This window comes from Uloborus diversus, chromosome 5 (assembly GCF_026930045.1).
Source record: "Uloborus diversus isolate 005 chromosome 5, Udiv.v.3.1, whole genome shotgun sequence".
Lineage (NCBI taxonomy): Eukaryota > Metazoa > Arthropoda > Arachnida > Araneae > Uloboridae > Uloborus > Uloborus diversus.
This window is the reverse complement of record NC_072735.1, coordinates 27,934,265-27,946,810: the sequence shown is the minus strand read 5'-3', so window position 1 is coordinate 27,946,810 and position 12,546 is coordinate 27,934,265. Positions and strand designations below refer to the sequence as shown.

At 29.3% G+C, this 12,546-nt stretch overlaps 1 protein-coding gene across 1 annotated transcript in view; it reads right to left on the bottom strand.

Moving 5' to 3' along the window:
- LOC129222517 (hemicentin-1-like) overlaps window positions 1-12,546 on the bottom strand; it is a 144,708-nt gene that overhangs the window by 26,607 nt on the left and 105,555 nt on the right. The window contains exons 6-7 of the mRNA XM_054857028.1: window positions 11,423-11,713; window positions 3,258-3,545 (exon numbers count right to left, since the gene is read on the bottom strand). Of these exons, the coding sequence (XP_054713003.1) occupies window positions 3,258-3,545; window positions 11,423-11,713 (579 nt within the window). The remainder of the gene's footprint in view (window positions 1-3,257; window positions 3,546-11,422; window positions 11,714-12,546) is intronic.

Here is a 12,546-nt window from a genome sequence, read left to right as displayed (position 1 = left end):
ATAACAATATTGCCCCCCCCCCCATCCTGCTTTTCCATTTTCATTGTTTTTTTGTCAGCCGTTTTACTTCACGGACTCTTAAAACCTATTGTTCCCCATGAACTTAACTATTAAATTATCCCATTTAGCTATTAAATTTTATTTGATAGCAAAAATAAAAAATATAATGGTTGAGTAACTTGATAAACTTGTTTTGTCAATCGCCACTCCCTATTTTAAACTTTAATAGCAATATTAATAAGAAATAACCAATGTTTTATAGTATAAATAAACAGATTTTTAACGGATGTCTTTACACTATAAGTTCACAACTTTGAATTGAAAAAGGGGTTCCTGGAAACCCCGAAACACGTGTATTCAACCATCTATTTATTTGTGCTAATAAACGTTATTTTTCGGCTCAAAGGAATTAAACTATTTCTTAACAAAAAAATCGTACTTTTTTTCCATTCTTTTTTCGTATACCGTTTTATTTTACAGAACTTAAAACCTATTTTTCCCCACAAAATGTTTCCCATAAATAGCTAAAATAAAACATATTTTGGTAACTAACCTGAAAAACTAATCTTGATACTTCTACCCCCTCCCATTTTTCGAATAAAATTATCATATCTTTTAGAACGCCAAATTTATATCTAAAAAACAAATAATATTTTAATTAAATATGAAGTAGTACAGTTATTGACTTAAAAAATAAACTCCCTTTCTTTTTATAACAATAACAAAAAGGAAATCAAGATAAAAAAGAGAAATAAATAAATAAAAAAACAAGATCGAAAGCGAAAAGAAAAAATTATCAAACGCGAAAATCAACTAGCAAAAGAAACGATGTGACGTCAGAATGTTAGGTAGCTCCACCCATTCTTGTGACGTCAGAAGTAGACCGTTGCAGATTTATCCGAACGTAAATTTTGCACAAAAGTACTTCGTAGCATAGGGGTAAGCACCTCGATTTTTCTGAAATTCGATTTTGCTAACTTCTATTCCAGTTTTAAGTCCATTTTAACGAACGAATTACCTTAACATGGACGAGTAAATTGCCATTACATGGATGAGCAAATTCACATAGCATATTGGCGAGAAATGCATCATCCATTATTTGTAAATATATAGTCAAACCAAACGACCTTTTAATTTTTTACTACCAGGGTCATTCCATAGAAATGTCAACCTCAACCTCAGAAATTTTTTTCCCACAAAGCCTTAATTGTGACCTATCATTTCATTCAGCATACTTTCTAGTACATAAATCCAATAACAGTTTGCAAAAAATTCATTCGGTGTTTTTCTTTTGACTCAAAACGTGCGAGGTTGTAGAAAAGTCTTAGGATGTGCAAAAAACACGCGTCTACGTTTTCTTGTGTAATGCAAAAATTTTTGCAAATTTTTAAAAGAACTATGTTTATGCTAAATGAATAGATGTTGGCCCAATAAAATTGACTGTTCTTTTTGCATGCATTATAAGATAAGTCTTCTAATTAGTTTGGTTATTTCACTGAAAATATTTACGTTACGTTAGTCACGAAAATGTACTTTTTTCTGCTTAAAAACTAAACCAGACGATTGAACCAAACAGCACTTTTTATTTTCTTACATCTGTGTCATATCTACTTAAAAAGTGCAAAATATTAATCTTAGTATTAGTAGATGTAAAATAAATTAGTGTGACTAACGTAACATTTGAGCTGTGACTAACGTAACGGTTTGCATGTGACTAACGTAACATTTTAAAAATGACTGCTAATATTTAAAATTTATTTAATTTAATGTAAATTTTCATGAACAATTTTGAATATGTAGGCATTCAATATTGATTAAAAAAATAAAGGGTGAAAAATACCAGTAATATTACATTGTAGACCTTCTGTTTACTTAGAAAAATACTTTTTTAAAGGTCTTTATGAAGATACTTCCAATTTAAAGAATTATTAAAAAAGAAAAAAAGTGAGTAAAGCAAAATGAGTACTCTTATGAATGTGCATTCAACACAAGAATCCAAGCTTAAGAATTAAGATAATAGAAATACAGTTTTAACAAAAAAGAACGTCTCTATTTTTTAGAAAATACATCTCCACCTATTATTAAAATGAAGTAACGGCTGTTCTTTGGAAAACATTTGAAGATGTTACATGATAAAGTGACAGTAAGCGCTGCTGTCATATATTTCAGAAAATACAAGAATGATCATTTCGAAATTCAAACATTTGCAGTGATATCTGGAATTAAAATGCATTCTGATAAAGCGTTCGAATATTTTTTTTTTTCAATATTACATTTTAATTCAAAAGGATGCACAATACTATTCGTTCTATGAATCAGTAAACCTTAAAAAATAATATGCCATTGAAAAGTACTACGGAGTTTCTTATAACGATAACTAGTATATCAGCAGAATACTAGAATTCAGTGAAACTACCAACTTGCAAAAAGTTAATTTTTTAAAAGAGAGATATTTAGGATTTAATTAGACCAAGAATGATGTTATTCAGTTTGTAAAAGCAGTTTTTTTTTTTTCGCACATTCAAATTGAGTTAATTGAACTAAATCCTTCCATTCAATTTCTTACACTAATATAGAAAAAAAGTAAAGAAAAAACCATAATACAACACGAAAAAGGTTCCTAAAAAGTGTAAAAGTAATATAAGAGCAAGAAACTAATTATAAAAAGTTTTTTATATGCATTCATTGCTTGTTATTCGATGGTTACGCTAGTCACGTTACGTTAGTCACACACAGTTTTTCGGAAAAGTACCATTTAGGGCCAAAAAAGATTCGTCTGTAACAAATCTATAGTACGATTTCAAAAATAGATTGATTACCTCTTACAAATATATCGGCCAACTTTAAATGTCTGCGTAAGTTACAGAAAAAATTCGCTCGTAACATAAGCATTGTTTCTCAGGGTTGCAAAAATGTTACGTTAGTCACGATGCCTTTTTTGGTGAAAAAACACCTACTAGCGTTTATTTTGATTCAAATTCTTGGTAGAAATAAAAAATAGTCACCTTGTAAATTTTAGATCTGCATATTAAACCAAAACACATTTATTTTTACTCCCGGTGTAAGTAAAAAGAGTTTGAAAATCAGCTGCGAATGTTACGTTAGTCACTATGGAATGACCCTACAGACAAAGCCGTGCGGGTACCGCTTATTTCAACTAAAGCAGCTCGTATGTCTCTCTGCAATTTTACATTACCTTATAGATAAGGTAAATTACATACTGAACATACATAGCTCAATTTTAAATTTGAATTTACCTGCTGGTATCACCGTGAACACGCAAGGTTCCCTTTGCCTTCCTACTTCATTGCTTCCCCAGCAAATGACAGATCCGTAATCATCATCTGAGTGTGGCAAATACGTGGCTATACTTCTGGTTCCTAATGTTTGAAAATTGCCTATGTCTAAACTTTTACCAGAACTGTTGAATCTCCAGCGGAATGTGATGTTATCAGGATCCGCGTCCAAATCACATGCAACCTGCACAGATTCAAATCGACCAACACCATAGATCTTTTTCTGGTTCACTTTACACTCTGGAGCGTCTGCAAATAAAAAATAGAGATGAATTAAGTTGTATTTGAATTTCTATGTTCTAAATTGAAGACATGTAGGGGAGGGTGGCCGAAAGCGGATAGGCCCTCGTATGCCCCCCCCCCCCATTGTGTGTAATAGGCGATGCATACGTACGTCATGTTTACATGAACACCCCCGCGTTTTAATCAGTCGCAGCGAAGCAGCAGTGAAGCGGCATGGCGCAAACATGCTTAAAATTAAAAAAAAAATGATACATTTCTAAAAAAAATTAAGTTTTATAACTTGTGATTAGTCAAAAACCAGCTTATGTTCTTGATTTTCAATAATATTACGTTATTTTGACACCATCCACCTACAAACTATGATAGTCATCTCGTTTGTTTCTTTTTTAAATTTAAGGTTATAATTACTGAAATAAAAAACGTGCCTTCGGGCAAAGTGGGTATAGGATTCAATCATATATTTATTTATAATTTCTTGACACGTGTGCTGAATTTTTTATTTTAATAGGATACGTATAACTTAAAAAAAGTTATTTTTTAAGGATGGCAATTAACTAGGCTAATAATTTAATCAGTTATTTCTTTATGTTTTATAAACAAATTGTGCTGACTTTAAATTGGATGAGTACAACTTAAATATTCTTTTCTTTGTAATATTTGGATTCCCTGGTAGTAATAAATAAATATTGGATCTGAAAAAATACAAAAATCACTTTTTGTTTTGAAGTTCAAGAACACTGCTATTAAATGAAACTGAAATTGTTGCGATGAAAATCCAAAAACTACAATTTTCGAGCGTTCTTCGAAATTTTACCCGCTTTGTGCCACCTACCCCTATCCAAATACAAGAAAAATGTTCAATAAAGTACAACTAACCAAATCAACTACATTTCTGACTAAATCATAACAGCTGAAAGATTTAAGTGAAGCGAGCTAGGAAGTTAGTGATGTTTACGTTTTGTGTGGTACAATGTTTCATCATGTTAAATTGTTATCCCCATTCTTTAACTAAAACCAAATACTATAATTAAGTTTTAAGAATATCCTTACACAAATAATTTTTATCATTATTTGAATATTTGTTTTAGCCATTAAAAATTCAGTAGAACTCTAAAAAATCGTCAGTCTCATAGAGTCGTTTAGAAGTAAGCCATATTTGTAACATTATTATTCATTATTAATGTGCAACAACAATTAGAAATACTTAGAAGATGTCATTTTTATAACTAATATTTCTTTGAAATAACTATTTTTTAACTCTGAGATTGTTTTGCAATGTGGTAATGGGATTTTCGAACGATTTCTGGCATACTCAAAAAAAAAAAAAAAATCAACTATTTTTTTTATAAATATTGCTTAAGGTATAATGGAAGCTAGTGATTAGACTAAACAAGAAATAAAGGAAAAATATATTGAAAATATATTAATTTTATCCTTTCACTTTAATGATAAAGACATGAAGACTTATATGAAAAATATATTCCTCTAGACATAAAGATTCCTAAAGAATTTTTGTGCTACTATATATATATATATATATATATATATATATATATATATATATATATATATATATATATATATATATATATATTCAATTTTATAGATATAAGAAAAATCCATGCCTCAACACAGCTGAGTTTCTTTCTCTTTATAGTTTCTTATTTTTTTCTTACATATAATAACATTTATCTGTTATTTATCTGTTCACAATATAAATAACGAGTAAAACTTACAGGAATATACTGCATTTTCAAGTAAGAAATCTTATTTTATTACTGAAAACGAAAACTAGCTCTCAGAAACAAAAAATGCTATATTTTGTTAGTATTTGCAGCAAGCATATCAAAGGTAATGTATTTTCTACATATAAACTTCACGGATTATAAAGAACTGCATCATTTAAAAAAAAAAAAAAAAACCTTGATGATTTATGAATTGAAAGAAAGCTACGATATAAGCCATTGCTTTTCCGTGCGTGTTGATTATTTGCTCTTAACAAATAGAAACAACAATTTACATTCTCCGGAAATTGCAATATTTCTAAGCTGCAAGAGCGAAACAAAGGAAATGAAATACTAATTCTGTGGATAAAGACAGGAAGAACAATGAATTTACTAATGCAATAGTAATAAATTTCTCTCTTTGTAATAGATATCACCAGAGCACTAGCATTTATTTTCTGCAGTCGGGAGCTGCGAAATTTATGGCGAAATGGCTGTACGAGCCCCGTGTGATAAAATATATTTCTTTATCCCAATTATTTATCATGTGTTCGGTGTTTATACTATTCATCGAATAATATTTCTCGAAGTAATGTATGAGAAGAATTGGTTTATGGTATTCGTATCAGGACGTTTGATAAATTAATCTCCAACGAAATGTTCGGAATGTTTTATATTGCATATAATTCTTTAAAACGACATGAACGATGGAAGCAAACTTTAAATATTTAAAAATTGATCAACGTTTGCCTCAATATAATGAGTTTTATTACTTCTAATGAGTTACTATTTTGTAGATGAAAATAGTGGATTTGATGGACTTATTGAATGTAGAAACTCTCGAGTTTTCTAGGGTCGGGTGGGGTGAAATGAGCCGTCTACAAGAAACAAAATGCAATTGCTAAACGTATTGTTTTATAGTTACTAGTACGCTGATTATTTTAAAGGTTTTTTACGCAGTAAAATATTTTTAAACTACCTTTTTATTTTCACCATCCGTATAATATAAAGTGATAACACTTTAAATTTTCAATTTGACTGCGCCTATAAAACTGTAAAGTTTACTGTTCACTTTTCTCATTAAGAATTCCAACTCATTTCAATGCACATATGAGGCAGTGATAAGTAAAAGGATGCAAGTGACAAAATTAAAAAAATGGGGGTAACCAGTACAAATTGTACGCGAACCTCTCCTCTGTTTTGGGGCAAGAGATTGTACTAGTAGCCCTGGTAGATGCTGCTGTATAGAATGATTTAGAAAAAAAATTCAATGAAAGCCTTCTTAGGACCGCATATTTAAATGCGTTTTACTCAAAACTTGAAAATGTCCACTTACATCATTTTACTTCTCACTGTCTCATATAGACAAACTTCTCTTATTCATTAGGAACACATTCATTTATCTAGATAAGTTGTATTATTATTATTATTATTATTATTATTATTATTATTATTATTATTATTATTATTATTATTATTATTATTATTATTATTTTAGAAGAGTTTTAGTGAAGTACGATAAAATGACTATAGTGTTAGGTTATTTCTCTATTCCAAAGCAATGCTTATCTTTTTAGATTTTCTTTTTTAGAGAAACAGATGACATTTAAATCATGCGTGACAGTTGTTACACATTAAATTCGTTTTACTAATCAAGAAAACATGAATGGAAATTTAAAGGAAATGATTCCGAAAGAGGCGTTTTAAAAATTTGTCTACCCGTCTCAACCATCTAAATCCTGCAACGTCAATCTCGAACTGCTTTGAAGGACTTTTGATGTTTATGGGCTATTTGACTAGATGTAGCCCCTCCTATTCCCCCCAGCTGCTGAATTAAAAAACATATTGTTGGGCAAGTCTTGCATGCAACTTTTTCTACAACCAGAAAACGATCGAAAAATAATTCAATCTAGAAACGCAATAACAATTGTGTCAGACGAACCATCTGCTTTTTATTGAGTGAGGGTAAGGAACAATAGGAAGTTGGTAAAAAATTTTGTCTGTTGAAATTTGCCAACAGAAAAACACTTGTTTGTTTTTTAATATCTCATTAAATATCTGCTGAAAGACAAATGTTTTTCCATAACATTTCGATGAAGATGAAGTTTAAAGCAAAATTTTTCCAACTACTTAATGATACAGTCAATATTCAATAGTAGAGTGAATTACGAATTGCTTGTATTCATCCAAGTTCAATAATTAAACATAAAAGCTCCATAATATGTGTGTTGTCTGTTTTCCAATTTATCTTATTGATTTTGAAAGTTACTTTACTAACAACTTTGCTTACTTAATCTCCCCCATGGTGGAGTAAAATGATCATAACAACAAACCTACAAGAAGGAATAATTGAACAGATATTTTTGGTTTAAAAAGAAGCAAATCCAAAAATAGAGCTTCTGTTAGATGTGTAAATAAGAAATAAAATAACTTAAAAGTTGCATTTTTTTAAGTAGTCCATGTTCATGTCGAACATTTAAATTTAATTTTTAAAATGATACTTAACTTGGCAAAGGCTCTTAAAAACTGCTAAGGAAATCAAAAATGAGTTCAATGTAATTTACACTTTTATTGTTTTACTCTAACATTCTTGAGTTAATCATTGGTTGTGTGTATAATATGGTGTTTTTGAAATACTAGATTTGCGCTGCAAAAGAAATTTGTTTTTAAATTCCAAGTTATGCAATTCTTTTGTGTGTATTACTGAATTTAATTTTGATGTCGCTAAATTTGAAGTAAAAAAACGACATATTAACAAAAATAATTTATTTAATTTTACCTAGAAACGTAATATGCTGTGACTAGCTGTGCAATAACATATCACATAAAACCAATAAATTTTGATGTGTCCAATGAAATTATTGATGGGTAATTCCTTGGGTAACTGCATGACATCTTAAAATGGATGTTTTAAACAACTTTTTTTTTTTTTTTACAATCGTCCAAAATGTATTTTGAAAATTTAACTATGTCATTGAATTCCGCATAAAAATACAATATTCTACGAGAAAGGAGTTGAATATTACAAAATACGTATTGTTTCGCTTCAAAAACTTTAGTCAGTTACCCCAATTGCCCTGCAGTATTTTAAATCTTGATAACGTTACTTTAAAGAAAAGATTGTGTGATAGTGTCGATCGCAAATTTTAAATTACTTACATCTAGCTCAACAGCCCCTGAACAAACGAAATACACTTAACATCTTTTCTAGAATAAAAAGGATATAATTCGTTTGGAAATGTAAATGGACGTATGTAAATCTCTTATTTAACCTGGCAAGAAAATCTTTTCAAATTGTCCTTTATTCCGTAATTTCACGGTTTTTAATCAAGCGACGAGAAAGTGATTTACATAAGCATATCTTTATTTTCGTGATGCAAATGCACAAAGTTACAAGCTAGATGGCGAGAATTGGCAAAAAATTAAAAGATTTACGTTTAGCAATCAAACAGTAAGAATGTAAAACATTAAGTAAATAATGTTTCTCTGGACGATGTATTAATCGAATTGATTCATCAGTATTTGCTGTTAAATTGTTGCTTTTATGTGTATTTCCCCTTTAATTCACTTATTGTATTTATTTTAATGCATCTTTTCTTAGTCAAAAATGAATTTAAGAAAAAGTTTTTCAAATAGTAAGATCTGGAATCTAATCGTTTGCATCGCAACACTTGATGTTTGCAGTTTAATTTGATTTAATATGTTATTCCTTTTCATGAACATATTACCCATTTGGTTCTTTCATTAGCTTTTATGTGATTAAATAATAGATAAAAAATTTTTGCTTAAAAGTGAATTATTAGTATTTTTTAGTTTTTCGTTCATTTGTTTCGTTTTTTTTTCACTTAATTTTCACCACTAATGTGCATCAATTTATATTAATTAGTTTTTAATTTAAAAGGAGTTGCGAACTTATTTCTTCTGTAATAGTTGTAATGCTTGAGAAATACGTGTAGTACGTGTTTTGTAGGGTGCTAAAAGCTCAGCCGAATTTTTCAGTGCTTTATTAACCCAAACAGAACCTTGTACATAAGTAAAAATAAGTGAAGTTTAGTTCAAGTTTTGCCCCAAATTCTGATTTAGTTACTCTCAGCTCATAGGGCTAATGAATAGTCGTCTTTCTGAAATTGCTGTTGCCAATTTTTTAAAAAGTAGTCTCTAAAAAGGAATTTTAATGATGCAGCAACAGTTGTCGTCGTCAGGAAAATTAAATAAACGTAACTTATTAAAAAATAACGATAAAATACATCAAGGCTTAAGTAGATCAAACAGTTACATACACTTTGACACATCTAAATGTGATATATTTTATGTCTTAGTTTTTTCACAAGTTGGAATTTATTTATTTTTTCACTTTATTGTAACTTCTTGTGTTATTTAATGGATTGCTTGGCTTAAAAATTAAACTCCAGATTTAAAATTTCTCTACTATTTATTTAAGAAATATTTTAGGAGCAAATAAGCGCTTTGTTGCGACCAGTTTTGCTAAAATCTTTCAAAATGAGCCACGTTATAATTCCCCTCTCCCGCTTTAACGAACGGCATACTCTGATTTGGATAAAAGGAATAAAACGATTTAAAGGTGGCCATAAAATACACATTATTTTATTAGAAAAAAAGCAGTTGCAAATATGCACTCCAAAAAGATTTATTACATGATACATTAAGAATTTGGGTTTTAAAAGTTTGTTTTAAAGAGCTTATTATTTATGATATGGGTTTCGACGACACTAATACTTTAAATTCACATCTTCGCAGCTTTAGAAGTTTATAAAGAATAAAGAAGAAGGTTTTTTTTTTACAGTAATACAATTTCGCGTATTACGAAATCTCTAAAATATCACAAATTTTATCTTTCCATGCATGAGTTAAACAATTTGCATGTTTAATTTCTTAAGATATAACAAATGTTTTTGTATTTTAGAAAAATCAGGATTTTAAACTCTGCAACAATTTGGCATATTCTGATGCTCGATAAGGTTCAATGGAAGCATTTGTGATTGAGTTGCACTGGATTTTCTCAATACTTTGAAACTAATTTATATCACATTTAACGTAAAATAAGAACTAAATAACGTTCATTATTTTTTAAAAACCATATCAATTTAACTAACAGGTTGTTATCTTAATGTTTACTTATTATATGTATTGTTTTTTTTTAAACTTATTTATTTATATAGATATTTTTTTTTCAAAATGAGTCACCATTAATTGTATCTCGGTTTTTCTTCTTTCAAGAAAACAACGTGACTTATACGTGAAATAGCTTCTATATAATAATACTATCTGTTTAACTTATTAACATTCACTTTACCGTTTCATTATAAAACAGAAGATAAAAATACTCATTAAGTTATTAGAATGTATATCATTTTAATTATTACCAGGGCTAATTATACTCATAGTCATAGCTATCAATTCAAACTACTTTGCCGTACAAATACCACAGAATGGTTAATAAGAATGTATAGTTAATCTTTCGAACCCCAAAGATAGCAATTTTTTTTAATTGTAAATTCTTATAATTTTCTAATCTCTTTAGAAGGAAATTCAATTTAAGAACAATCACGATATTTTGTATACAGATTGTGTAAGGAAAAATTACCTTGATGAGAACATAATGAACAAATATTCGTCAAATGTCTATATTTATTCTTTACTATAAAATCCCACCAAAGGAAAGCTACCCTATTGGTATTTATACTTCAAAAATGTCAGTAAATGTGTATCTTACGTTGTAATTTTCATTAGTTGCAATTAGCTCGTGGTTACGGCTTTTTGATATTTTATCATCTGTTATGCTTTGAATTTAATTTTACTTTATTATCGTATGCAATGCATAAAATTCATCTTAATTTCTTTTTTATTTATCATCCGCATTTTGTATTGCTTTTTATAATGGCAACAACTAAAAACATGTTACAGAACAGCTAGTTTATTGTGATTGAAGTGTGAATTTGGTTTATTTCTCGCCCATGTTGGCGAAGAACATGATTTCTATTGCATGCAATTCAAAGTCCTTTTTTAATATAAAAAGTAAAAATTGCTTTATTTTTGGTTGTATAGGATTCTTTTTATTACGGAATTTCTTAAAGGGAAGAGCAACTCGATTACAGCAAATGCGATTTTTAAAAGAGTAGAAGTAGTAGTCAAACTTACATCTTATTCTAAGAAATACTTCATTACTTCTTCCTGTTCCTTCCGAATTCGTCGCCATACAGTAATATAATCCTCGATTCGTTCTCTGGACTTTTTGGAGCACTAGGGATTGATTGCTAATTACGATTCCTGCGGAAGTATTTGTTCGAAGTTCGTGACCTTTGAAGAACCAGCTGACTTCTGTGACCCAAGGGTTGGAATTAATACTGCATTCAAAGTACACGTCGTTTCCTTCTTGGATTTCTCCCTTTTTGAAGGTACTTCCTAGCTGTAAGGACACATGCGGGACATCTGAAACGAAATTAATGTTTCAGTCAATTTGTTTAAATAATAAATTATACATCAAAGGTTTCATGTATTTCAATTTGTTTTACTTTTTCCATTAAATGTTTTCAAATATTTAGTTTGTGTGATACTATAATGCATGATTTGCAATGAGTTCTGATCTACATCTTCTCTAGTCTAAAATAGTTTAGAAATTGAGTAATTAATTCAAATAATATCCGGTGGCTGAAACAGCATGACGCTGAGATGTAAGTCGCAGATTGTTAAGCAAGTCTGCGTAATATTTATTAATTGGGGAAAAAAAAATCCCTGACATTTTTTAGAAATATTAATATTAAATTTCGGCGACTTAGATTTGTGCAGTATTTTCTGGGATACAGCCCACAGGTGGAATCTGCATGTATTTCTTTAAGCTCAGTATCTTATTTTTAAGCATTTATCGGTGCTCATATAGATTAACCTAATTTCGGTTTTGCAAACTATTTTTGGGGGTTTCGACTTGCGTCGCAGATTGCTGAAAGACATTTTGCTTCCAGGTGTAAGGATAAAAACTTAAAAAAAAAAAAATAGCTAAAAAATATTTATGATACGCAATTCTATGAACCATGAAGCATTATTTAACAATTTTATTTTAATGTTATCATGATTAATCAAATGCAAATGTCTACTGCACTGATTCAAGAAAAAAAAAAACAGTTTAAGATCTACTCAAACAGGCATAATACGACAATCATTCACTGAGAAATGTAAACTTGAATGTGCAATGAAACTGAGCTGTGTATCTACTTGTAGTCTAAGTAAAATATATACAGGTAGTTATCAAAATAATGGAAACACCT